This window comes from Rhinolophus hipposideros, assembly GCF_964194185.1.
Source record: "Rhinolophus hipposideros genome assembly, chromosome: 10".
NCBI classification, from domain to species: domain Eukaryota; kingdom Metazoa; phylum Chordata; class Mammalia; order Chiroptera; family Rhinolophidae; genus Rhinolophus; species Rhinolophus hipposideros.
The window spans coordinates 86,634,056-86,658,246 of record NC_138056.1 but is presented as its reverse complement, the minus strand read 5'-3'; the positions used below and the strand labels follow the sequence as shown (position 1 = coordinate 86,658,246).

The 24,191-nt window shown below is 51.1% G+C and overlaps 2 protein-coding genes and 1 long non-coding RNA gene across 8 annotated transcripts in view; 2 read left to right on the top strand and 1 right to left on the bottom strand.

Annotated features, from left to right (window-relative positions):
* LOC308504355 overlaps window positions 1–15,703 on the bottom strand; it is a 25,770-nt gene extending 10,067 nt beyond the window's left edge. The window contains exon 1 of the long non-coding RNA XR_013994344.1: window positions 15,667–15,703. This is a non-coding gene — a long non-coding RNA (uncharacterized lncRNA). The remainder of the gene's footprint in view (window positions 1–15,666) is intronic.
* USP2 (ubiquitin specific peptidase 2) overlaps window positions 1–24,191 on the top strand; it is a 25,885-nt gene extending 1,694 nt beyond the window's left edge. Inside the window, exons 1-13 of one of the 6 annotated variants that reach the window (XM_081064724.1) lie at window positions 561–670; window positions 6,472–7,289; window positions 20,099–20,149; window positions 20,916–21,039; window positions 21,247–21,358; window positions 21,466–21,576; window positions 21,759–21,823; window positions 22,036–22,139; window positions 22,222–22,302; window positions 22,428–22,506; window positions 22,784–22,891; window positions 23,061–23,181; window positions 23,467–24,191. In XM_081064724.1, the coding sequence (XP_080920850.1) occupies window positions 6,513–7,289; window positions 20,099–20,149; window positions 20,916–21,039; window positions 21,247–21,358; window positions 21,466–21,576; window positions 21,759–21,823; window positions 22,036–22,139; window positions 22,222–22,302; window positions 22,428–22,506; window positions 22,784–22,891; window positions 23,061–23,181; window positions 23,467–23,554 (1,821 nt within the window). In that variant the 5' untranslated portion in view covers window positions 561–670; window positions 6,472–6,512 and the 3' untranslated portion in view covers window positions 23,555–24,191. Of the gene's footprint in view, window positions 1–560; window positions 671–3,278; window positions 3,470–6,471; window positions 7,290–15,875; window positions 16,288–20,098; window positions 20,150–20,915; window positions 21,040–21,246; window positions 21,359–21,465; window positions 21,577–21,758; window positions 21,824–22,035; window positions 22,140–22,221; window positions 22,303–22,427; window positions 22,507–22,783; window positions 22,892–23,060; window positions 23,182–23,466 lie in introns of those variants that run through there. The other 5 variants (XM_081064725.1, XM_081064726.1, XM_081064723.1 and 2 more) reach the window with 5 other exon arrangements.
* LOC308504354 (NADH dehydrogenase [ubiquinone] 1 alpha subcomplex subunit 5) lies at window positions 17,911–18,377 on the top strand. The gene has a single exon (XM_081064729.1). It carries the CDS (start codon window positions 17,950–17,952, stop codon window positions 18,298–18,300), a length of 351 nt encoding a protein of 116 aa, XP_080920855.1. The 5' UTR covers window positions 17,911–17,949; the 3' UTR covers window positions 18,301–18,377.

Below are 24,191 nucleotides of genomic sequence, written 5' to 3'. Positions count from 1 at the left end.
TTTTAAAGATTATATAACCAGGTTCAGACAGCGTAAGTGACTTGCCCAGAGTTTCAGAGTCAATAAAAGAGAAAGAACCGGAGTACAAGCCCCAGCCTAGAAGTCCATTATGAAGTGTTTGGACTGAAAACCTGGGAGCTTGTCCCTCCTGCCTCTCGCTGTCTGTGCACCCTCGAGCACGCTGCTGTCCATCTCCAGGTCTTCTGCATCTCCAAACTAAAGAAATTGGATTAGCACTGTGGCTTCTTCCTCTTCTCTAATTCTGTGACTCACCTCCTTCTCCATATTTTTGCCTCAATTCCAGCCCCGTCCCTCTGCCCTCTTTCCAGTTGTTTCCCCTTGAATCCCCCTTTTGTTCCATGTCAAAATGACCCCCTTCAAAGAGTCCTCTTGGATTTCCTTGCCTGGCATGCTGGCCCATCAGGGCAAACCCTCAAGAGAGGGCCTGTCACTGCCCCTTTAATTCTCCCCGGGTTTGGAATGCAAGTGAGTTGAGCTAGCCATCCCTCTGAGGTCAGATAAGATACTATATATATATCAGAGTCAGTAACCTGAGCTCCAGATTACCCAGCCCAGAGTCAGACTCCAGTCTCCCAGCTCTCTACTGCGCTCCTGGCCCTGCTGGGGAAGGAGAAGCCCCCAGATCCTGTCCATTGCCCCCCGGACACAGGTCAGTAGCTGCCCCTTCAGGATCTGAGCTCTGCAGGTCCGCTGAACAGAGGACCCTGGATTGTCTATTGGGGGAACATTTGAGAGGTCACCCCACTGGGCCTGGTGGGTGCTGTGGGCAAAACCAAAGGCTCGAGGCTGAGGACAAAGTAAAGATGAAGTCCTGGAGGAGGACAAAGCCACTCTCCCCTGGGGAGGGGACACCAGGAGAGTGCCTGGACAGAGGTGGCTAGAAAAGGGTATTTAAGGATTCCAGTACTGCCTGGGGCTGGGGGGAGGGGCATTTCATTGCCTTTTCTTGGAAGTTTAGGATGCCTACCCCCTCCCAACCCCAAATCAGGAAGTGCCCAATAGGGACACTACCCTGGGCCCACCCACTTCTTTTCCACCAATTAGAATTCTTGTTCTAATCTTTAATCTCTTTATTTTATCTCTTCTCCTGCCCCTCTCCTAGCCCTTGGGCAACTAGTGGGAGTCAAAGAGACAGAAATGGACCCAAATTTCCTTGGATGACCCCCTGCCAAAGCATGCAAGACAATTAGGCACTAACCTGGTGGGTTACTGGGTGCCAGCCCCTGAGAGACAGAGCTGCTAGTGACAGGCTGCAGGGGAGGGGACAGGTTGAGGCTCATGGGGGCCTGAGAGAATTAGACAGAGCTCCTGGATTATGTGAGCACAAATATCCCCATTCCCCTTCTCCACTCTACCTGCATCCTCCACACCTGCTGGAATATCCCTTGACCCTGGAGTTGACGCATGTGCCCAGACAGTAGGCAACTAAGGGCAACTAAGACTGAAGATTGGAGAGTGTAAATGAAGGGAGACAGGGCCCCTCTCTCAGCCCACTTTGTCCTTCAGGTCAGCACATGAGCAGTGCCTTCCTTATTCCTTCATTGTTAGCAAATAGCTGTGGGAAACTCTGACATCACCACTGTGAAGGTTCCCAAGCACCTGGCAGAACTGGCTGGTTCTCCCCACTCACCTGTCCTGGACACCTGGGCAGGAGGGAAGAGATTGAATCCTGTTGAGGTTCAGAGGTTCATGCCTCTGAAACCCACCTAGGGGCTTTCTATTCTATCCAGGCAATGACAAAGCCACAGAAGTTGGCATGCCTTTACCCCAGATAACAGAGCAGATCTGGGCAGAAAGGAGCCAGGAAGGCTGCTGGGATGTGGGGCATTACCCATCCCCTACCCTGAAGGCCAGGAGTGCCTGAGATTCCTAGGGAGCAAGTTCCTCCCCTGGTTGGGCAGGTTGGGGAGCCTTTCACATGAGCAATAGGAAATGACAGTGGCTGGTTGCAAGGGGGATGGCTGCCCTAGGGGGATAAGGTTCATTTTAACCCCTGAGTCACCTAGCCTGGGTACCCAGGCTAGGTGACTCAGGGGTTAAAACGGTAAGCAAAGCTGCAGCAAGGGTAGGAGGCTGGGGGCCTTGTCCATAACCAGGCCTTGAGCCAAGGGCCCTGGCTGGGGCTAGACACTAGTGCCAGGGGACACGTAAGAGCTTGGCACCACAGGTGAAATGGAGGCCTCCTGGACCATCTCTAGGCTGATCAGTATTGTTGTGGGGCTCAGGTTGCACTTGGCTTCACTTTCATTCCCCTGCAATGGAAACGCAGAAGGGCTGCTTGGGCGGGAGTCTACCTGCCATGCTGTTGCCTAGACAGTGATGCCTAGATGCCCCCACCCTACACCACATGTCCCCTACTCTGTGCCAGCTCAGGGAGAGGTCAGGGTAGTGTAAAGTAGGGGGCTTGGCTTCAGGGTGGCTGTTAGAGGACAGAACACAGCTCTGTCACTCTTCCCAGGGTGACCTTGAGAAATCCACATCACTTCCACAAATCCTAGTTTCCTTATCCGCAAAAGGGCATAATAATAACACCGACCACTTAGAGCAATTGCGAGGATTAAATGAGTTAATCACAGTGTCCCAGAAGTCTTAGTGCAATTTAAAGCTTTAATAACTTCAGAAATATCATGCTGAATGCTTCATTTGAATATTTCCTTATTTAAATTCTTGTCTAATTTTTATATTGTGAATAAAAAATATTTTTAATTTCAATTAATGTAAAAAAATTAAACCTTCAAATGATGTTTATAAGTTTGAGGCATCTATTCTTCCAAAAGAATTAAAGCTTAAAACTGCACTAAGACTTTGGAGATACTCTGTATGAAGTGCACTTAGAAGAACACCAGGTCCCTGGCCCAGAGGAGTTCAATGCCTGCTGGCCAGAGAGATGGCGCTTCGTTGACATGTCCTACCAGGAAGCTGACCGCTCTGTGCAGAGTAATGCTGCCGCCCCTCCCAAGAAGAGGTAACTGAGCAAAGTAAGGGGGAACTCTGGCAGAGCAAGGAAGAGTGGAGGCACCTCTGTGAAGATGGCGCGGAGGAGGGCCTTGGCAAGTGGACGGCAGCCCGTGTTGTCCAAGGTGGCGGGCACCTGGGGACTTGCCTCCTAAAGCCACATGCCTGTACTTGCCCATTCTGGGTAAAGAGTGAAAGGAGCCAGGCAGTCAGAGCCCCACACTGGGCAGGGAGGGGGAGGGGAAAGAGGGATCCCAGCCAATCGGCTTGCCTCCCACAGCCCCATAAAAGGGCCATTCAGTTCAGACTGTTCCTATGGCAACCAGGAGACTCACGGCCATGTGAGAGACTGTCCGGTCCTGTGTTGTGCAGCAAGGCTAAGGCCAGGGTCCTGGCCGGCTCTCCCACGCAAGGTGCATTCTGCAGCCTCCAGGGTCAGCCCTGCCAGGTAATGCGAAGGAGTGCCAACCCAAACTGGCTGCTCACCTGGAAGGTACTGGCACTTTTCTCAAGAGTGAAACTGGAGGGTTGGGGGAGATGATAGGCATGCTCAAGGCCTCAGCCCCAATGGGGATCCTCTCCTCAGACAGGGAACTGGAAGCCAGAGGTCAGTGCTGAGAGGCAGCTACCAAGGGGCTGTTAGTGGTAGCGTGACACCCCCTGCCCAGGGCTGCTTCAGGGAGGGAGAGGTCTGTCAGTTAGTTGCCTGCCAGACTGGAACAGTCAGGAAAGCAGGGATTTAGGAGCCCTACTGTGATTCTGTGGACTAAAAGGTGGCTCTACCTCCAGCCCTCAACCTTTCCCAGTGCTACCCTGTTTCCCTGAAAATAAGACCTAGCCGGACAATCAGCTCTAAAGCGTCTTTTGGAGCAAAGACCTGTCTTCTATTAATGTTTGCTCCAAAAGACGCATTAGAGCTAATGGTCCGGCGAGGTCTTATTTCCGGGAAACGCGGTACATCGCAGCTGTCCCGCGGCAGCCTGTCCCTGTCCCGGCTGCACCTTGGATGGCCCAGCACTTCTGCACCATCAGTGGTGCAGAAGGGGTCATGAGCTTGCGGCACTGCCTGCAGAGTACCATTCCCTGGGAGCCTTAGTGTGGGGAGGAGTCATGAGCTTATGCCCTGGGGGGAGGGGATCATATCTGATTGGCTGCCCAGTGTCCCAGAGCCCAGCTCCTGAGACCCGGAGTCTCTTTGAGTTTGAATTATTAATGGAATTCTCATCAATAGTGAAACAGAGCAGGACTGGTCCCTTCCCCAGTCCCCTGTGCCTCTGTCTCTTCCCCTGGCCTCCCTCAGCCTTCACACTCTTCCATCTCTGCACCCCAGAAAGTTAAGAAAATGGGAGGAAAGCTTGTGGTTTCCCCCAATTTTGAATGACGTCTTCCTATAGTTCCTTTTCCTAGAAAGAGGTGAAAGTTGTACTGGAGGTGGGAACACAGTGAGCAAGGGAGTGTTCAAGAAAGTAGGGGGTCCCCGGGCCAGGTAGGAAAAAAGTAGACAATAAATGTGAATGAGGTTTTTCTGATGCCAGACTGGACTGAAAACTGCTGGAGGTCACTGGCAGGTCTTAGCAGTTCTGTTCTGGGACCTACAGGAAAGTTGCCACCAGCTGATCATCTACCCTTGCACCTATCCTAAGCCTTGCACGTACTGAGTTTCTAGAGCTCTCTGCCAAGCCATCATTATCTGGGGCTTCGCACCAGCTCCTCTCTTCCCTAATAGGCTGGTCTCCCAGCATGGGGTAAATTATGGGCTGCCCAAGCCACTGTCTGCTAAACAGCTAGATTGTAGCCACTGCCTGCTCACCAGTCCATCTCACTAAGCGCTGTGGAGGGAGCCTTGGAGCTCAGGGCTGAGGTCAGAGGCTTCCAAGGCCAGGAGATGGCCAGCCCTGACATTATTATAGGCCTACAAGGGAGGAGCCAGGCAGGCTGCCTGGCAGGGGCTGGGGGAAGACATAATAACTACTGTTATTGTTGAGGACTCTCACATGTTATCTCATTTATTCCTCACAACAACCCTGTGATAATGATTATACTCACTGTATAGGTGAGGAAATTGGGGCTCGAAGTGGTTAAATGACCAGGGCAAAATCAACCAGCTAGTCAGTCACAGGGAGAATCAAAACCAGGCCCTGCACACACTACTCTGAGAGTCATGGATGACTTTGCTACCCACCACCACCACCCCAACCTCCCAAGGGCCCCTGATAGCCTTCAGGAAAGAGTTCTGATCCTACTTGCTACTGTCTCCAAAGCACCTTTGCAGTCCAGCTCCCTTGTAGATAAAAAAAAAGCTTGCATGCTGAGGGTGACGCAGGGGCTCTGGGGGTCCCCACGTAAGCCTAAATTTGATGGGCAGGGATGAATCAAGGTAAAATGGAAAGAGTGCTGGGCTGGAAATCTGAAAGACCTGAATTCCAACCCCGGCTCTGCTAGTGTGTAACCTTGGGCAAATCAGCATCGTTCTTCACATCTGTACAATGGAGAAGTTAAAATGGATGACCCTTTAGGGCCCTCAAAACTCCTTAGTTCAGAGATTCTGTGTTCGGTCACCAGACCCACCCCAGCTGTAAGGACTAGGGATGGATACAGGGAGCGCTGCCTGCAGTGCAGAATTGTAGCCTCTAGGGGGCCCCCTTTGCACAAGTTATTATCATCACGGACAGCTAGGGATGGAGGTTGGTAAGGGAACTTACCAACCAAGCCAGCCGCTCCGAGTACCTGGCCGCACCCTAACTCCACTTGCAGACTTAACTCAATGAAGAGGGTGGGTTCTACCACATGAGAATTCCCTCAGCACAGCAGTGACCATGTCCATGGAAGAACTCTGGGTTGGAGCCTAGAGATCAAGGTCAAGCCCCCCTCTCTGCCACATGCTCACTCACCACTGCCTCTCCCCAGGCCCTATTATTTCCACTCAATATCCTCCTTTACCTCACCAGGAATCTGACCAAATGATCCTCAGGTCATTCCAGCTCAGACAGTTTATGATTCCAAAAAGACTTCTGCTCGTCCCATAAGTCAAAAGGGAGGGAAACGGTTTTAACTCTTGAACTATCAGTGTTCTCAGTCCAGAGGGTGAGGGCTTTGGCACCCCTTCAACTTGGGAGTTTATACAGAAGCTGATGGGATCTGGATTGGGATACTATGTGTAGCTTGGAAGGCGGCATCTTCCTGCTCGCACGGTTGGATCATTGAGGAGAGCACTCAGAGGCCAGGAGGTGCTGAGACTGATTGCCCTGTGTGGTTGATAAAAGCCAGTAACCTCTGTGCTTTCACTGAGATGTGAATGCATGCATGGGTGAGTGCAGACCTGTGTGCACACATGCATAAGCGTGTTTCTCAGTGGCAGGCCAGCCTCTTGTGGAAATGGACTGTGTGGTCCCTGGTTGAGCCCTAAGGTTCTGGCCAACTGGGGATGGACAGCAGGTACAGTGGGAGCCTGACACCTGGCAGGGCCCTCTGACAACTGCTTTCCTTGTCTTTCAGCCCATGAGGCTCCCAGTCCCCAGTGAGTGCAGCCCTGAAGGATGTCCCAGCTCTCCTCCACTCTGAAGCGCTACACAGAATCGGCCCGCTACACAGATGCCCCTTATGCCAAGTCAGGCTATGGCACCTACACTCCCTCGTCCTATGGGGCCAACCTGGCTGCCTCCTTCCTGGAGAAAGAGAAGCTTGCTTTCAAGCCAGGGCCCCCAACCAGCTTCCTCACCCGTCCCCGTACTTATGGCCCCTCTTCCATCCTGGACTACGACAGAGGCCGCCCCCTGCTGAGACCAGACATCATCGGGGGTGGTAAGCGGGCAGAGAGCCAGACTCGGGGCACTGAGCGACCTTCAGGGAGTGGACTCAGCGGGGGCAGTGGATTCCCTTATGGAGTAACCAACAACTCCCTCAACTACCTGCCCATGAATGCCCGCGACCAGGGGGTAACCCTGACCCAGAAGAAGTCGAACAGTCAATTAGACCTGGCCAGGGATTTCTCCAGCCTGCGGACCTCAGATAGCTACCGGCTAGACCCTGGGAACCTGGGCCGTAGCCCCATGCTCGCCCGCACGCGCAAGGAGCTGTGTGCCCTGCAGGGGCTCTATCAGGCAGCCAGCCGCTCCGAGTACCTGGCCGACTACCTGGAGAACTATGGTCGCAAGGGCAGTGCACCTCAGGTGCCCATCCAGGCCCCTTCCTCACGAGTCCCTGAAGTCCTCAGCCCCACCTACCGACCCAGTGGCCGTTACACTCTGTGGGAGAAGGGTAAAGGCCAGGCCCCTGGGCCCAGCCGCTCCAGCTCCCCAGGGCGAGACACCATGGTGAGTTTGCCCCTTGGGGACCCTGTGATGGGCTGGGGAGGCAGCCACTCATGTAGAAGAGCCAGGTTGATGGAAGGACTCCCGACTCGACTGATGATCAAAAGCAGAGGTTTTCCTCCCAAGCCCCACGGTGGCTGCTCCTGCAGCCCTAGTCAGGACAAGACAGGGAAGTCGTCTAGGCACGTCTGGTGCCCTCATGGCTCACTGCCCTGCTCAGAGACTTTCCCACTCTCCCCAGGAAACCCACTTCAGGACCTGTGCACTCGACGATGGTCCAGCAGTCCTCCCGGAAATACTCAGCTACCCCCATATACACTGCGATTCTTACCCACTACTTTTTCATCCAACATGCAAGGGTCCCATGCAGGCACTACCCCATCCTGGACTGAATGCTGAGGCCCCTAGACCACCAGTGTTCCCTGTGGTAAGAGAGGCCTCTGTGCTCTGGTTGCATCTCTCCTCCTACTCAGGCTTTCACTTTCCAGCCTGGAGACCTAGCTTAACATTTGGACCCAGTCATTTGGGAAGAGGTACTCTCCTCTGATTGACACTGGCTGGCTCAGGACCAGGATTACTGGACAGCAGTCCTTACCATGTGTCTTTGGAGAAAGTGGTGGAGAATTTTTTTGCAGGGCTTTAGACAATCCAATACCTCTGTATTCCAGTCCTGCCTGGGCTAGAATGAAGAGGCTCCACTGGAGAGAGCAAAAGCTGGCATGGTCTCACTCATACCTAATCCATGAACATACCTTTTTGGGGGCATAGACTACATTCTGCTTTTTCTGTAGTTGTTAGTGACCCATGAGGTGGCGAGCACTCAGAGGATGAGAAAGAAATCATATCTCTAGCTCCCTGACCATGTGCCTAGAGCAGCACAGAACTCAGCTGACCCACTGATTGCATGTATGGATAATGAATGTGTGGATGGATGAATGGATGGATGGATGGATGGATGGATGGATGGATGGATGGATGGATGGTGGGTGAATGGATGGACAGATAGATAGACAAGCAGATGGGCAGGAGAGTTAAGTGTTGTATCTTCATAACCTTATGGACCCTTCCCCTACTCCTAGGCCATGTGCCTTTTTGAAACAACAGCTGTGTCACAGCAAGAAATGCTGCTAAGGGGGGCTTGTCCAGAAAAATGGAGCAGGGTTGCAGGACGGGCGGGGCTTTGGGTCATAGACCTTGAAGCTTGGCATAACTAAAGGTCTTAAGAGAACAACTTTGATAACATTACCTAGAGAGTGAGTCTTGGCCTTGGTGGGCCATCTGTGAAGTGCCATGGGAGATACAAAAGCTGGTGTCTTCCAGGACGTTCAGACCCTGGCAAGGCAGGGTTGGCTACATTGGAGGGCTAATGTAGAAGAGTGGGAAACAACAGAGCTGGCCTGGAGATAGATGTGCTCTCAGAGGAATATGTGCTTAGGTTGGAGCATGAATTCACTTGGGCATGTTCAGTGTTGCTCATCTCAGGGGCAGTTAGAAAGCGCTCTCTGTGGAGGGGTTTAGGTCCTAGAGGTTTCTGAGGGGCTCCCCCACTTTGCTCAGTAGAGAAGGGCTCTTAATGGTATGCAGAGTTCCTCAAAGTGGGATCGGCAGACTTCCTGCTTCAGAATCACCTGCAGGGCTTAACAATTCAGGAACCTGGGCCCCACCTACATCCCCTAAATCAAACTCTCTAGGGATAGCCTGAAAATCTGCTGCTTTCACAGGCTTTTCAGGGAATCTTTAAGCATGCTGAGGTTTGAAAACCTCCTCTCCACAGATAAAGTGCAGATCCACCGACAGTCCCAGTCATGAGATAGCAGGGTCTCCTGCTTTCCTGGGGTTCATACTCCATTGGGATTCTGCCTCCTCTCCACAGGCATGCCTCCCTGGAATCTGCTGCCCTCTACCTAATCTAAAGTGGACACCTGGGCCCCAAGCCCACCACCAGGGCCAGGGTGAGGGGAATTTTGAGAGACAACCTCAAGGGAATGGCAGATTACCCCAGGGCACTTTGCCACCTTAACATCCCTCCTTCCCTTCCAGAAACAATTCACAACACACTTAGCTAATGCGAATAATACCAATAACACCCTACAATTGAGTTAGTGTTCCACTCTGAGTTCACGCTCAAAAAGATATTGCCAACAGGGAAAGGCCCCTAATGGGTCAATGGTGTAAGACAAGGCCTCGATTTAACCTCACCCCCTCCCATCCTCACTTCCTGGAGCTGACTGCCTCTGGCTGAGGTGAGAACAACCCTGCTCATGGAGCCTGGACCAGTTCTTTCTAAAACCGGGTCCAGCTTCTCTTCACATCTGCATTTGGGGATCTTACCTTCTCATTTATTCACTTATAGTGCTCAGTTACTACTGTGTTTCCCCAAAAATAAGACCTAGCCGGACCATCAGCTCTACTGCATCTTTTGGAACAAAAATGAATATAAGACCCGGTCTTATTTGACTATAAAACCGGGTATAATATAATATATATACCATAATATAATATAATATAATATAATATAATATAATATAATATAATATAATATACCGGGTATAATCTAAGACCGGCTCTTGTATTCAGTTTTGCTCCCAAAGCCGCATTAGAGCTGACGGCCCGGCTGGGGCTTACTTTCGGGGAAACAGGGTAGCGGTGGAACCACAAAGAAGTTCCTTAATTTCTGAACCTGTTTCCTCTGTAAAACAAGAGTGATCAGAGTTCCCATTTCATAGATTATCATAAGGAATCAAAAGTTGCATGTGAAAGGGCCTGGTATGTCTAGGTGCTCAATGAATGTTCGTCCTCCTTGCACCTTTCCAGGTGCTTTGGGAGGCAAGAGATGTATGAGCCTGGTTCCTGCCCTTGGTGCATTCACAATTCACTTGGGGAAATAAGGTCTTAAAATAGTTGCCATAGGAGAGAGCCCTCTGTTTTGAAATGTCATACGTGGTGGGAAAGGGAGAGGTCTTCTGCAGCTGGGATGGGCTGCTGGGATGGGCTGCTGTGACGGCTGGAAGAAACAGTCTCTAACCGTGAACAACTCTCATCTGAGCTGTTTCCTCATCCATAAAAGGGAATGGTCAACCCTGCCTGGCCCACCTCACAGGGATATCATAAGGCCCAAAGCAAAAAATGGAGGTGGAAGAATTTGAAGCCAGGACAATGCTATGGAAAAGTTTGTGTAAACTTAAGGGTGAAAAGATGATATTAGATTGGTGCAAAAGTAATTGCGGTTTAAAAGCTTAAAAATAATGGCAAAAACTGCCATTACTTTTGCACCAACCTAATAGAAAAGAGTCATTAGCAGTTGTGTAGAGTGGGGAGGGGAGCAGCCTTGGGAGGGACAAAGGAGAATGAGCACCCTGTGGCCGGATCCAGCCTGGTCTGACTCCTCTGGGGCCCCTGGGGCGGCTGACCTGAACTACAGTTGGCATTCGTAAAGGGAGGCCCCCAACGGAGGCATAGAACACTTCTAACCAGACTCATTCCCCTCATTAACAGTAACAGCCAACATGAACTTAGAATATCACAGGCTCAGCTGAGCACAATAAAGAACTGGTGAAGCAGGGGACATGAATTCGGAACAACCCCCCATGCTTGCATAAGCACCAACAAAATGCTAGTCCGAGAGAGGGTACAGCTCAGCCTAGGATAAAGACAGCTGTGCCAGACTCTACCTTCTGTTTAAAAGGCAGACTGAGTAGAGAAGAAGGATGTGATGGTTCACAGCTGGTATTTAAAAAAAAACTTGCACTACCTCCAGTGGGGACTCCAAGCCAGGTGGGTTGGCCTGCAGAGAACCAAAAGCCCAAGCACCCAAGCTGGTCATGTCCCCCCTCCGCCCCACCTCTCCTGTTCTCTGGGCCTATGGAAGGACAAGCTGTTCCCACTGAGCCCTGCCAGGGCTGCGCTTTAACCCCTACAATCCATCCTAATCCTCCTCCACTCCACCCCTTCCCGCTGTTCCCTCCCCAGCCCTGGCATTCTGCCTGCCAGCCTCAGCCCTGTCTTCTCCTTGCCCTGCCCAGGCCACCCTCTCCTCTCCCCAAGCAGAGCTGGGGGTTGGCCCGAGCCCTCCAGAGCACAGTCACCAGGCCAAGCACCTGCTGCTCCGATGCAGAGCCAGTGACTGAAGCTCAGAGCCTGGCCCAGCCTATTTTCCCCATGGAGTCTCTTCCACACCCTTGCCCTCTGCTCTGGGACCTGTTGCTAGGAGCAAAAGGTCTGGAAACCTAAAGTACCTGGATCCATTTGCCCCTGGGGTGGGTGCTGACTCATCTCTTAAAGCCTTGGGTTCCAGCTGTTCAGTGACAGAGAGATTATATAAGCTGAAGTCATGTGATTTTTTTTCTCTTGGGTGGGACTTTGGACTTGACTGCTGCCATGCAGTGGCGAGGTGTGTGTGTATGTGTCAGGAGGGCGTGGGGGGGGAGGGGAGAGGGGGGAGGCGTGCTCCAAAGGGAATGAGCTGAGGATGGCCGGGCTGCCCAAGAGCTTCTGGGTGAGAAATGCAACCTTCTCCTTCCGTCCCTTGCCTTCTCACTGTTTTCTCAGCCACACTGAACAGCATCCCTGCTGTCTTGTTTGTCCAGCTTGGCTGCCTAGGACCCTGGGGCCTGTCCTCACCCAGTCAGCCACACTGAGAAGGCTGAACTTCCTGAGGACTTGAATTTGTGTTGACAGCATGGGAAGGTCACTCAGAGGAAACCTTAAGCCCCAGAGAGTTCCCATAGCCAGGATCAGTACCAGCTGCTGAGAAAAAAAGGGCAGTCAGTTTGTGGTTTGTGGTTAGAGTCAGCAAGACACCGATGTCTCTGTCCCTTAAAGACGGGCTGTGGGCTGTGATCTGGCTGGTGGCCTTGGTGCTACCTTACCCAGGCTTCAGTTTCTCAATCAGTGCCCAGTACCATCCTCCCCGCCTCCTCCTCCACACCCACTCCAGGATGTCTTCATGAGTTAATGTGGTGCTAAGGGTGAGGCTCAGCAATGCATAAATTAATCCAAGCCTGGCAAAATATTCCCTGCCCCTGGGAGAGCAGCTCCACTGACCATTGGCTGTAGAAATGAACATCATGTTCAGGACCCAAAGCTGCACACGTGGCCCCTTGTACCCTCTCATGTAAAACTGGCACCCTGCACAGAGGTATAAGCGAGAGAAGGAAGTGTGTGGGCCTCTGGAATCCAGCTGGTTCAGGCCAGATTGCCCTGAGGCTCAAAGGAGTACAGAGCTTATGGCCTCCTGGGTAAGAGTGATGCAGGGAAGCAGAGCTTTCTACTGGCCCTCCCTCCCAGGGCCCTTGTGGGCTGAAAGCCCAGCCACCAACAAGGACTCTGAACCCCTACCAGTTCAACCAGTCAATCAGGCCACCAGTCTGTCCGTTTGCAGTGGTAATAGCAGCTGCCTGCTGGAGCAGGGCCACTGGCTTGAGACATCTGCCTGGGTCTGAGCAGTGTTTCCAAGCCCTGGACCAAGCTGCCCACTAAGATCTGAGAAAGCAGGACACTCTCAGTCCTGCCCTCACAGAGTTAACTCCACCCATGCCAGGAAGGATTTGAGGTGGAGAAAATTACTTATCCTACAGGGGAGACAGGCCAAGCACGGGCTCTGAGAAATGGCAGTCTCAGGCTACAAAAATGAACCGTGCTCAGATTAGGTCAGTGTATTTGAGTCAGAAAGTCACAAAAAAAGCCAGATTCAGATCCCAGGAGACTATACTTCTCCCTCAGTATCCGCTGGGGATTGGTTTCAAGACACCTCGGATACCAAAATCCGTGATGCTCAATTCCCTTATATAAAATAATGTAATATTTGCAGTTAACCTATATTTACATATGTAGGGTGTGCCTACACATCAGGGTATGCCTACATTGCACTTCATTCATGTGGATTCAGCATAGTGCTTGGCATGTGGCAAATTCAAGTTTTGCTTTTTGGAACTTTGTGGGATTTTATTTTTTTTCCGAATATTTTCAATTTGAGGTTGGTTGAATCGGTAGATGTGAAACCCACAGATATGGGAGGCCAACTGTATATCCTTTACCCATCCCCCTTCATGAAATAGCACTGAGGAGAAAGGGTCTCATGGGGGCTTGGCTAATCGAGAAATCAGCCACAAGTCTTTGCTGGTTGTGTCCTGCAGCTGTCAGACCTGCCTGACAAGATGACCCTGTGTGGATTCTTTCCCCTCCCCCAGACTTCTCAAAGAGCTCCCATGCAGGAGTTTTCCCCATCTGGGCCTCCTAGCTCCCAGCAGTGCCGCTAACGTTCTGCATCCCAGGAAAGCGGGAGAGAGCATGCTGGCAGAATGCCATGATGTCCTGGGGTGGGAGCACTCATATCGCCGGCCTAAGTCACAGGGAGATAGACCAAATGTTCCAGTGGGTGAGCACGTGTCGGACAGCAAGTCCTGCAGCACCCTAATTCCACATGCAAACCCAGACTCATCGCACCTTCTGAGGCTCAGTGGTACTTCCAGGGTGCCCCGCAAAGCCTGGCCTGGCCCCCTTTAGAGATGAAGTCAACACCATTTATTAAGAACCCACTAAGAGAATCCACAAGCCTGCCTTTGAGGAGGTCTCAGTGTGATGGCACAATCAACACACAATCTAAAACCATTTACAGAATCATTAGAGACACTTACGAAACAAAGATAAATATATATTAAGTTAAATTAATACAGTATAAATAGAATGCTAGCAGACTGAGGGTATGCAGTAATGGGGTGTTTAAAGCTGGGTGGCCTTCATGAGAAAAGGCTTTGTGGAAAACAGGAGCTTTGAGCAGAATTTATAAGGAGGTAATTGGCAGACTAGGAAGGGCATTCTAAAACCTCCTAGCAGTTGTTAGAAGCATGGGTTTTGCTGTAGGATAGATCTGGGTTCAAAGCCCCACACTGTCATTTATTAGCTTTGCAGTCCTGGCAAGTCATTTGAACTCTCTCGAGACTTAAGGTTCTTCATCTATAAAACAGAGGTAATAGTTACTACGTCATTGTGTTATTATGGAAGTTGACTGGGATAATACGCATATATCTAAAGCACTTAGCCAGTGCCTGGCATTTAGTAAGTACTTGATCAGTGGCAGTTTTGTTTTTTAGGTGAGAGAAGGCAAGTACTGAAGCAGAGAAATAAGAGCAGGTTGGTTGGCAGCAGGGATCAGAAAAAAGAGAGGGTGGTGACAATGGAAGGAGCCTGTGGACAGACAGCCTCATAGACAGGGGTACCTGAGGCTTCTGGACTGGGTGCCAGAGTCAGGTGCCCTGGGTGTTTCAGGGCAGCAGAGTGACGTGATCCAACGCAAGCATTGCTGCAGACAGTGTGGGACTGTGGTTAGGAAAAAGGGCATGTGCAGAAAGAGGCTGTTGGTTCTGTCCAGGGGCCCGGTTTGATCACTGCTAACGGACAGTGACTGTGGAGGTCACCCTCCTAACATCAGCACCCTTTTTTGTCACCAAGTAGAAGGTCCTGCAGCTCCTGCCTCCTGCCTCTTGCCCACGCCTCTCACCACTGCTGGAACACATGGGGGCAACGCTCTATACTCCCCTCTGATTAGCCTAAAAGTTGTGGGTGGCCTAGGGTACAGCCATACATATGTGCTGGACACATCCCCCATGTGGCTGTGGTCATGGGCGCGGTGCGGTACACATGTGGGGATGAGCATGCCAAGAGGAACAGAAGGAGGCCCCGATGAGTAACAGCACACACTGCTACCTCTCAGAGGATTTTTAAATGCTAAAAATACTGGCTAAAAATAGCAAGCTCCAAACAAGATACTTTCTCTAGGCAGATTCTGTGTGGGTCCCTGATAGGTGAGGCAGGTGGAACACCAAGTAAACTACAAAGACCTCTGATCTTCAAGCACTGCTACCTGTAGAATCGGAGTGTACCCTCACCCCCACACCAACTGAGCACCATTTCCCCACCATTGTATCACTTTATCCCCACCTCCCCAAAACAAATCAAAATTTGAGATTCTGTGAGAGCTGGAGTTGGGTAATTGGGTAGAAGAGGCCAGAAAAAGTTCTTACTTGGGGCCAAAAGGCGCAGTGACCTATTGGACCTTATAAAAGATGGGCATTGCCTCTCTTAATAATGGGCCAAACTAGGGCTGAAGGGAAAATGGGCGCTCAGTCCGGAAGCCTTGGAAATGTATCTCCTTAACCTGTCCTTCACCTGGGCTCATCGACCCTCACGGACTGTGGATGCTGGGCTCCAAGAGGACCTGAGATCCCACCCCCGCGCCCCCACCCCACCCCAGTGCTGTACAAAACTGTGTGTGTAAGTGCATTTTTCCCGGGAGAGATTACAGAGCTTTCATCGGGTTCTCAAAATGATCTGCAACCTCCCAAAAGTTAAGGAATTGAATATGGCCTCAGGGGAAGCTCACCCGGCCGACCCTCTGTCCCGGGCACTTGTCCTCTGCGGGCCTCAAAGACAGTTTCTCCCGAGTCCCACCCCGAGACCCGCCCGGGGCTGCGCGCTCCCGTCCCGCCCGCCCCCGGAGCTGCAGGTCTCTGCGCCGGGCGTGCCCGGCCGCGTCGGGGGGCTGGGGGGGGGCGGAGGAAGGGGCGGGGCTGGCTCCGCCCCGGCGCTGACGTCACGGGGCCCGAGGCGCCCGCGGGGCCGCCAGTCGGTCCGGGCACCCGAGGCCGGGGCCGGGGCTGTTGGCGGAGCGCGCCGAGGAGGTTGAGGCGGAGGAGCGCGCGGTTGGCCCGCCGTAGCGGTTACGCCGGGCGCGGTGGCCAGTGTCCTGGTGCGACCTCGCCGGCCTGGGCGTCCCGGCCGTGGGACCGCGCGGCACAGCCCGCGCCCCTTTTGCCGACGTTAGGCTGGGGGCCGAGCCCGCCGCCCACCCCGCAGCATGCGCACCTCGTACACCGTGACCCTGCCCGAGGAGCCTCCCACCTCCCCCTTTCCCGCCCTCGCCAAGGAGCTACGGCCGCGCTCTCCTCTGTCCCCTTCCTTGCTGCTCTCCACCTTCGTGGGGCTCCTGCTCAACAAAGCCAAGGTACGCGGGGCCCTCTTCCGGGACCCCCACGCCGAGGGCCTGGGGTTCCGCCGACTCCCCGGACGCTCCCCTCCCCCGAGACCGCCGCGCGCCCTTAGCCGGGGACGCGTTCTTCCCCGCCCCCACCCCTTCTGTCCCAGGGTCTCCCGGCGGGGAATGCCCCCACCCCAGGTGATCTCACGCTTACTCGCAGCCCCCTCCCCTTGTTGAGGTCCAGGCCCCCGAGTCCTCCTCCGCTTCCCGGTAACCCCTACACCAGGTGGCTTTAGCTCTTAATTCCTGGGTCCTATCAGGACAGGTGCAGAAAAGCGTAACCTTGACTAGTTCTCGTCGTGTTAGGGAAACGGCAGCACGCTGGATCCTGAGGGTGCGACTCCTCTAAGGCCAAAACCCAGCAAGAAAGGGTGATCAGAAAGGGGCAGCCTCCCCCGACCCCCAAATGATCCCAAAGGGAGTTCTCCAAAAGCGTTGGTGATAGGGGTCCTTTGACCCTGTGAAGGGCAGAGGAGTTGCAGACAGGTTAAAAAGAAGGGCAACTTCCCTTTCCCTACCAGCCCCCCCCAGTTCTGATGAGTGGGCACTGGATGCCCCAAATGAAGTAGCCACCCCAGAGTAAAGCTGGACCTCAAGGCTGGGCACTGCCCACTTGGGGGAGAAGGGACCAGAGCTTGACAGGCCTTATGTAACAGTCACCAGCTCCCGTGTTGGCAGTGCATGCAACTGCCTGGTGCCAGGGCCACACCAGGCTCTTTGGCTGCAGCCAGGACTCATGGCTGATCCTCATGGCACAGGTGAAGTAAACAGGAAAGCCGTTTACTGGGGTCTTGAGTGTGCAGACAGAAACATCAGTCAGCCTTTTTTATATGGCCCACCTACCAAGATGTTTCCTCTGCATTAACCCAGAGTGGGCTCTTCCTGAGCCCACTGCTCTCCTTCACTGGAAGGTGACTGCTGTCTGTTTACTGTGAATGTGGCATCTACTTTCTGCAACTACTGTTACAACTAAGTCAAATTAGGTTTGCTGATGGCTAATTTTAAAGCAGTTTCTGATCCAAAGTTTCTCAATTCTTTGCACATGAGTTCTAGCATACCAGCTGGAGTCATTTCCATCTCTACTGGTGAGGGACTGGCTGTGCAGGGTCTCTCCCAAATTCTCCAGTTCTAGCCTCTGCCTGTCAACCCTGAGGTAGGATTGTTTTCGCCTTAAGAAAGGTCATTCCTGGGACATTTTGTTCCTTTCTGGAATGGAAAGTGCTGACTTTCCCTGGAGCTCCTGATTTCCTATTCATGGCAGAAGAATATCTGGCTAGGCATAGAACAGTGCTGCTCTCCTCTTGGCTCCCACCCCCTGACTCCTGTTATCCCAACCACCTTCTACATGAGTGCTTAGAAATTGGCATGTGGTTCTGAGCGCAGGAAATTTTAAACTAATCAGACACCCCACACACGAATAAAACTAAGGGTCTTAGCAGTGCCTCAAAGGAGTTTCCCCATCTCCCTGCCCACCAGGCCGTTAGTAGGGTTAGACCCTCAAGAATAGTAACTGTGGATGATGACAGGTTCTTCCTGACCCTCACTCTGCTGGGTCAGAATTAGAGTGTCAACACCGCAGAATGCCTCAGTAGAAAGACACCTCCAGGTGCCGGGTTAGTCGGCGCTGTCATGGCGGGCGTGCTAAAGAAGACCACGGGCCTGGTGGGATTGGCCGTGTGTGACAGCCCGCACGAGAGGCTAAGAATATTGTACGCAAAGATTCTTGATGTCCTTGAGCAAGTCCCTAAAACTGCAGCATACAGAAAGTATACAGAACAGATTACAAATGAGAGGCTGGGTATGGTTAAAGCGGAACCGGATGTTAAAAAATTAGAAGACCAACTTCAGGGTGGCCAAATAGAAGAGGTGATTCTTCAGGCTGAAAATGAACTAAGTCTGGCAAGAAAAATGTTACAATGGAAACCATGGGAGCCTTTAGTGGAAGAGCCTCCTGCCAACCAGTGGAAATGGCCAATATAATCATGATTAAATGACTTGTGTGTTGACAGAGAAATGATGTAATTAAATGTTCTGTTGTATCAAAAAAAAAAAAAAAAAAAAAAAAGAAAGACACCTCCAGTTTCCCATTTCCGCACACTCACTGGTGCTGAGTGACTACTTTCTCAGTTGAGGGCCCACTCTAGTGGACACTGACATGGTCACGAGTGATAGAATGCTTGGCTTGTACAGCCTGGCGAGACAGGTGTTGTTTGAGGCACAGAGGGTAAAAACTAATGAAGTGTTGCCAAATATAGGTGTAAGAGCGGGTATTCTGTTGTGGGTAGGTAGGCTTTAACATTTAGCTCTGAATGTGCAACACAGAGACTTCTGCAATGCTTTTGTTGGGCCCTGGAGGAATCCTTCTCCAAGTCTACCTGAAAATGCTGATAAGGTCTTTGTCCAGGAAATGCTCTCTGTTGTGGCCCTCTTACTGCAACATCAGGGTTTAGACTGTCTGAAAGGTAAGATTCAAATTTTGTGTTTGGGGCCATATACTGCTAGCCCTGGCAGAATTCTTCAAGGATGCTTACCACTCGCTGCCAACAGGCGTTTCTCGCTAGCTGCAGGTGGAAACCAGCTCTCTCTTCTGCTCATACTTCCTTTCCTACCTGTAAGTGTTAGACTTGGTAGCTGGCAAGGAGGGATCCGCTTACTTGTGCGATTGGCAAAGCAATTCCTGAAAAAAGCCCTCCTTCAGCCTGCCTCTCCTCTCTCCACTACCTTGAGCTGACAACCTCATGGGCTTGGGCTTGGAGCTGCTGACAGCCTCAGAGGCTGTCAGCACACAGCATAAGTAATTTTAGCTGAGTTATTTCAGGCTCTTGTTCTGATCAGGGTTGAGCTGGCCCCACGCATGCCCCAACCAGGGTTGCTCTAGAGTTGCCTGCTCCCAGGCCCCCTCCCTGAGAGAGAGGGTGGCAGGCTCATCTGTAGAGGGCTTCTTTAACCCTTTGAGCCTGAAGGTTTTCTGACTCCTTGGAGATAGGGCTAGGATTAGCCATTGACCTGGACAAACCATGCTCAGAGTCCTCGACCTAGTATCAGTTCTCGCTCCAACCCCCTCACCAGCCTCCACAGTAGGGAGAAGAGCAAGAGTGACACCTTCAACCAGGTGCTTACCTCTGCTGGCCACAGTCTGCCATCACAAGGATTCCAAGCCAATGGCCAGTCAGAATGTTGAAACCTGAGCCAGGAAGGGAGGATTCTCCCAGACTTCAATCAGCCCTCAGGAGCTGAGCTCAGCTGGAAAAAATTCCACCTGTCTCTGGCAATTCATAATGGCAGGCTGACTTGAGTTTTTCCCAGCTGAAGATCTAAACGCAGCTAAGATGTTTTGTCATTGAACTTTTCAAGATCTTTGAAGTGCCTATTGTGACAGCTGCTTTACATATTGGACATCGAGGGGTACAAACATAGGTCATTGAGATAGTGCCTGGATTTGGGACCTGAAATTGCTTGTAGCCAGGGATCAAATGTGTTCCCAAATATATGAATTCCTAGTCTCCAGTATAGCAGAGAATGAAGAGTAACGTAAAGATGGGGGGAAATACATAGTCCATAAAAGAAAGTAAAACCCTGTTTTAATTATTGTGTGTTGAAAATAACAAACATAGCTCAATCCTCTTTCCTACAAAGTATATAGACTAAAGGTTAAGAGAGCACAGTCCGTGTGGCCTGATGCTTATGACTCCAATGGGCAGAGAATTGCATGAGAGAGCTTAGCACATGCCAGCCTGTTTGCCTTCAGCCTCATATGCCCTATGTTCTTTGCTTGCAGAATTCTAAGAGCGCCCAGGGTCTGGCTGGTCTTAGAAACCTTGGGAATACGGTGAGTTCTTCCCAGCCTACTTCTTTCCTGGGGCCACCCCCTACTATGCCGACTAGCATCTAACCAGTGTCAATCTAACCAGTGTCCCCTCCTGGTTCCAGCTGATTCTAGGCCATCTGGCAGCTGTCTGCCCTTCCTGGCTGGTATTTTACAGAATTGCTGGGCTCTACCTCATCCCTGTGCCCAGCAGGAAGCACTACTAGAGGGGAGTTGCCCTTTTAACTGTCAGCCCAGCTACTTTCTTGGATCTTTCTCCTTAAGGACATCCATCACTTCCCACTCACTTCTCACCCACACCCTTTTATACACCTCTGTAGTAAATAACCAATTACGTCACCTGTGCCAGCAGTAGGAATTTGCCTCACTGACAAGGAGAGGAACTTGAGGCTGTGGGAGGATTCATTTCTGGGGTAGACAAACCTGAGGGACTTTGGCACTACTGTGTTTCCCCGAAAATAAGACCTAGCTGGACAATCAGCTCTAATGCGTTTTTTGGAGCAAAAAGTAATATAAGACCCGGTCATATTTTACTATAAGACCGGGTCTTATATAATGTAATGTAATATAATATATAATATAACATTATATAATATGACATAACATAACATAACATATAATATAATATAATACTGGATCTTATATTTTTCCTCCAAAAGACTCATTAGAGCTGATGGTCCAGCTAGGTCTTATTTTCAGGGAAACGGTAAGTAGAGATGCTAGACGTTGTCTGTCTGCCCGCACTGATTGTCTGCGTCATCCTTTGCAGTGCTTCATGAACTCCATTCTGCAGTGCCTGAGCAACACCCGGGAGCTGAGAGATTATTGCCTGCAAAGGCTCTATATGAGGGACCTCAGCCACAGTAGCAGTGCACACACAGCCCTCGTGGAAGGTGAGGAACCTATCCGTGGACACAGTTCTGCTTCCCCCGTGGACACTTTTTCCACTCTACTGTTGCTGTACTAGTAGTTGTATTTTATATGTATCTCTCCTGTTTTTCTTTCTTTGGCTACTTTTTTGGGATTCTAGTTTCAGAGTTACTTACAGAAAATGTGTCACCTGTTCTCCACACCCCCTTTCTACCCCCTCTTTTTAATAGAGTTTGCAAAACTAATCCAGACCATATGGACTTCATCTCCCAATGATGTGGTGAGCCCATCTGAATTCAAGACCCAGATCCAGAGATATGCACCGCGCTTCGTCGGCTATAAGTAAGGACCTTTGCAGACATATCCTCCCCAGGGGGGTGGGGGAGGTGGCAGCAACAGCAGTGTCTTGGGACTAGAGGGATTGCTCACTCTCTTTTCTTTGGGTTTAGTCAGCAGGATGCTCAAGAGTTTCTTCGCTTTCTTCTGGATGGGCTCCACAACGAGGTGAACCGAGTAACAGTGAGGCCCAAGTCCAACCCTGAGAACCTTGATCATCTTCCGTAAGTAAGAGGAGAAAGTTGTGAGAAGCAAAACTTTACAAATTTGAGTTTTTTACCTTCTTCTTCAGGGGTAATGATTTGAGGAGAATTTTATTAAAAATTAAGGATTTAGATTGATAGACCCTTAAACTTAAACATGGTTTGAGCTCTGACCCAATTGTCTTCTCCTCTCTGGTTCCTAGTGATGATGAGAAAGGGCGACAGATGTGGAGGAAATACCTAGAACAGGAAGACAGTCGGATTGGGGGTAAGTGCATGAATGGGAAAGAATGCCTGCTTTTTCTGTCAAGTGCTTTTGCCTGAGCAGAGCATGAAAAGCCCTAAGAATCTTTCTCCTAGGCAACCCTCTTTCCGCCCAGTATCCAACAAACTGAGGCAGGAGCAATGAGAAAGGAGATGTGTAGAAGAGCATGTACTCACTTCCTGTGTTTAAGCATTGTCTGTCCATCTCTTCCCCAGATCTCTTTGTGGGGCAGCTAAAGAGCTCCCTGACGTGTACTGATTGTGGTTACTGTTCTACAGTCTTTGATCCCTTCTGGGACCTCTCGCTGCCCATTGCTAAGGTATGCACCCCTGTTGCCCCACTTTTGAAACCCCCACTCTTATCCTTTTTGTTGTTGACCTCTGACCTTTTTTCTCTCCCAGCGAGGTTATCCTGAGGTGACTTTGATGGACTGCATGAGGCTCTTCACCAAAGAGGATGTACTTGATGGCGATGAAAAGCCTGTGAGTCACCCTTCTGTAATAATTTCCAAGAGACCTCTCTGGGAAGACGCCATCACCAGCAAATCCAGCCCAGGAGTTACTGGATTCACACAGTCCTCTCCAGTTCTGTTTGTCATGTCTTTCAGACATGCTGTCGCTGCCGAGCCAGGAAACGGTGTATAAAGAAGTTCTCCATCCAGAGGTTCCCAAAGATCTTGGTGCTTCGTATCCTTGGTGCTTCATATACAGGTTTACAACCTGTATGCCGTGTCCAATCACTCCGGAAAAATCCATCAAGGCAGGGACTTGACTTTAGAGAGAGACTGATAAAAAGAGGCTGAGGTAAATGCTAACAGAGTAGGAAAAAAGTAGACTTGATAGCCTTTCTTTTCTTGTTTGCTCTTCTGCTGCCTGAGGGGTACCCTCCCTCTCAGGAGGCGGTCTCCTCTACTTTGACTCTGTTCTTGCCACCCTGTCTGTCCTTGACACACATGAATACCAGATCTGAAGCGGTTCTCCGAATCTAGGATACGCACCAGCAAGCTCACAACATTTGTGAATTTCCCTCTAAGAGACCTGGACTTGAGAGAATTTGCCTCAGAAAGCACCAGTGAGTATTTTTCAGCAGTAAGGGAAGAAACATGGCACAAGTATCTAAGATAAAGATGGGAGGCTGAGCGGTGGAGGGACGCTGCTAACCAGTGAATTTTGAAAACGGAATAGAGGCAGGAGGGGGAAGGAATGCCTTGGGGGCTTGAAACCTTGTGTTTCCTCCTCAGACCACGCTGTTTACAACCTGTATGCTGTGTCCAATCACTCCGGAACCACGATGGGCGGCCATTATACAGCCTACTGCCGGAGTCCAGTGACAGGCGAATGGCACACTTTCAATGACTCCAGGTGAGACAGAGGTCTCCGACAGGCCTCCTGGCTGTCAGACGCCTGTACCTCACCCATCTATATGGCTTCCACCTTGACTGGATAGGATACATCAGAGCCAAGAAGCCAGGTAACATGTATGTGTCTGCTGCCCATTTGAAGAATCTCTGGAAGACAACAGAAGAGCTTGGCTTTGAGTATACACCAGAGAGATTAGGGACAGGCCCTCACATTCCCTCAGCCCCTCAGCTCTGTGCCGCAGTTCCTCCTCACCAGGGCTCTGACCTTTCCCTGCTCTCTCCACAGCGTCACGCCCATGTCCTCCAGCCAAGTGCGCACCAGCGACGCCTATTTGCTCTTCTACGAATTGGCCAGTCCACCCTCCCGTATGTAGCCACAAGGAGCTGCATCGCTTTCTTCCTTGCCCGTGGTGGCCCCACAACCTGTTTTTTTTGTTTGTTTGTTTTGTTTGTTTTTTTTTTAAGACAAAAAGAAAAAAACAAAAAAACTGACAAATGAGAGAAAAATAAACTAAAGCTGCCGAGCAGGAGTTGCTGCAGCCTGCCTGGTCAGGGTCTGGAGCAGGGAGCAGGTGCTGGGCTACCCTGGCAGGGAAGGTCAACAAGACACGGAGACTGGGGCCAGCACAGTGACCCCTCGGCTTCTATTGTTTGCATTTTCAAGCTTGTGGTTTTTTCCTGAGTGTAATAAACAACAGCAGCCTTTGGGAGAAGATCTTGGCCCACTTGCTGTGGGCTGCAGCCCGGCGCCCCGCTCCTCCGGAGAAGACAGCGCCCCCTGGAGCCCGATGAGAGGATCTCTGCCTGGAAGCTCCTGCGCCCGGTCTTCCCCTGGACCCTGTTTCCTGGTCCAGAAGCAAGAAAAACACCCATGAGCCAAGAGCCATCTTAACGCTGCTAACTCCAGGGGGACAGACCAGGGGACACCTTTGAAAGAAAAGGTGTTTTTTGTTTTTAAAAGCCCACCGTTTTTTTTTATTTTATTGTCATAACTAAAGTTTTCAGACTGGA

Bases quoted from the DNA above. Each gene is read 5' to 3' on its own strand.
- LOC308504354 (XM_081064729.1), top strand. From the start codon at position 17,950: ATGGCGGGCGTGCTAAAGAAGACCACGGGCCTGGTGGGATTGGCCGTG.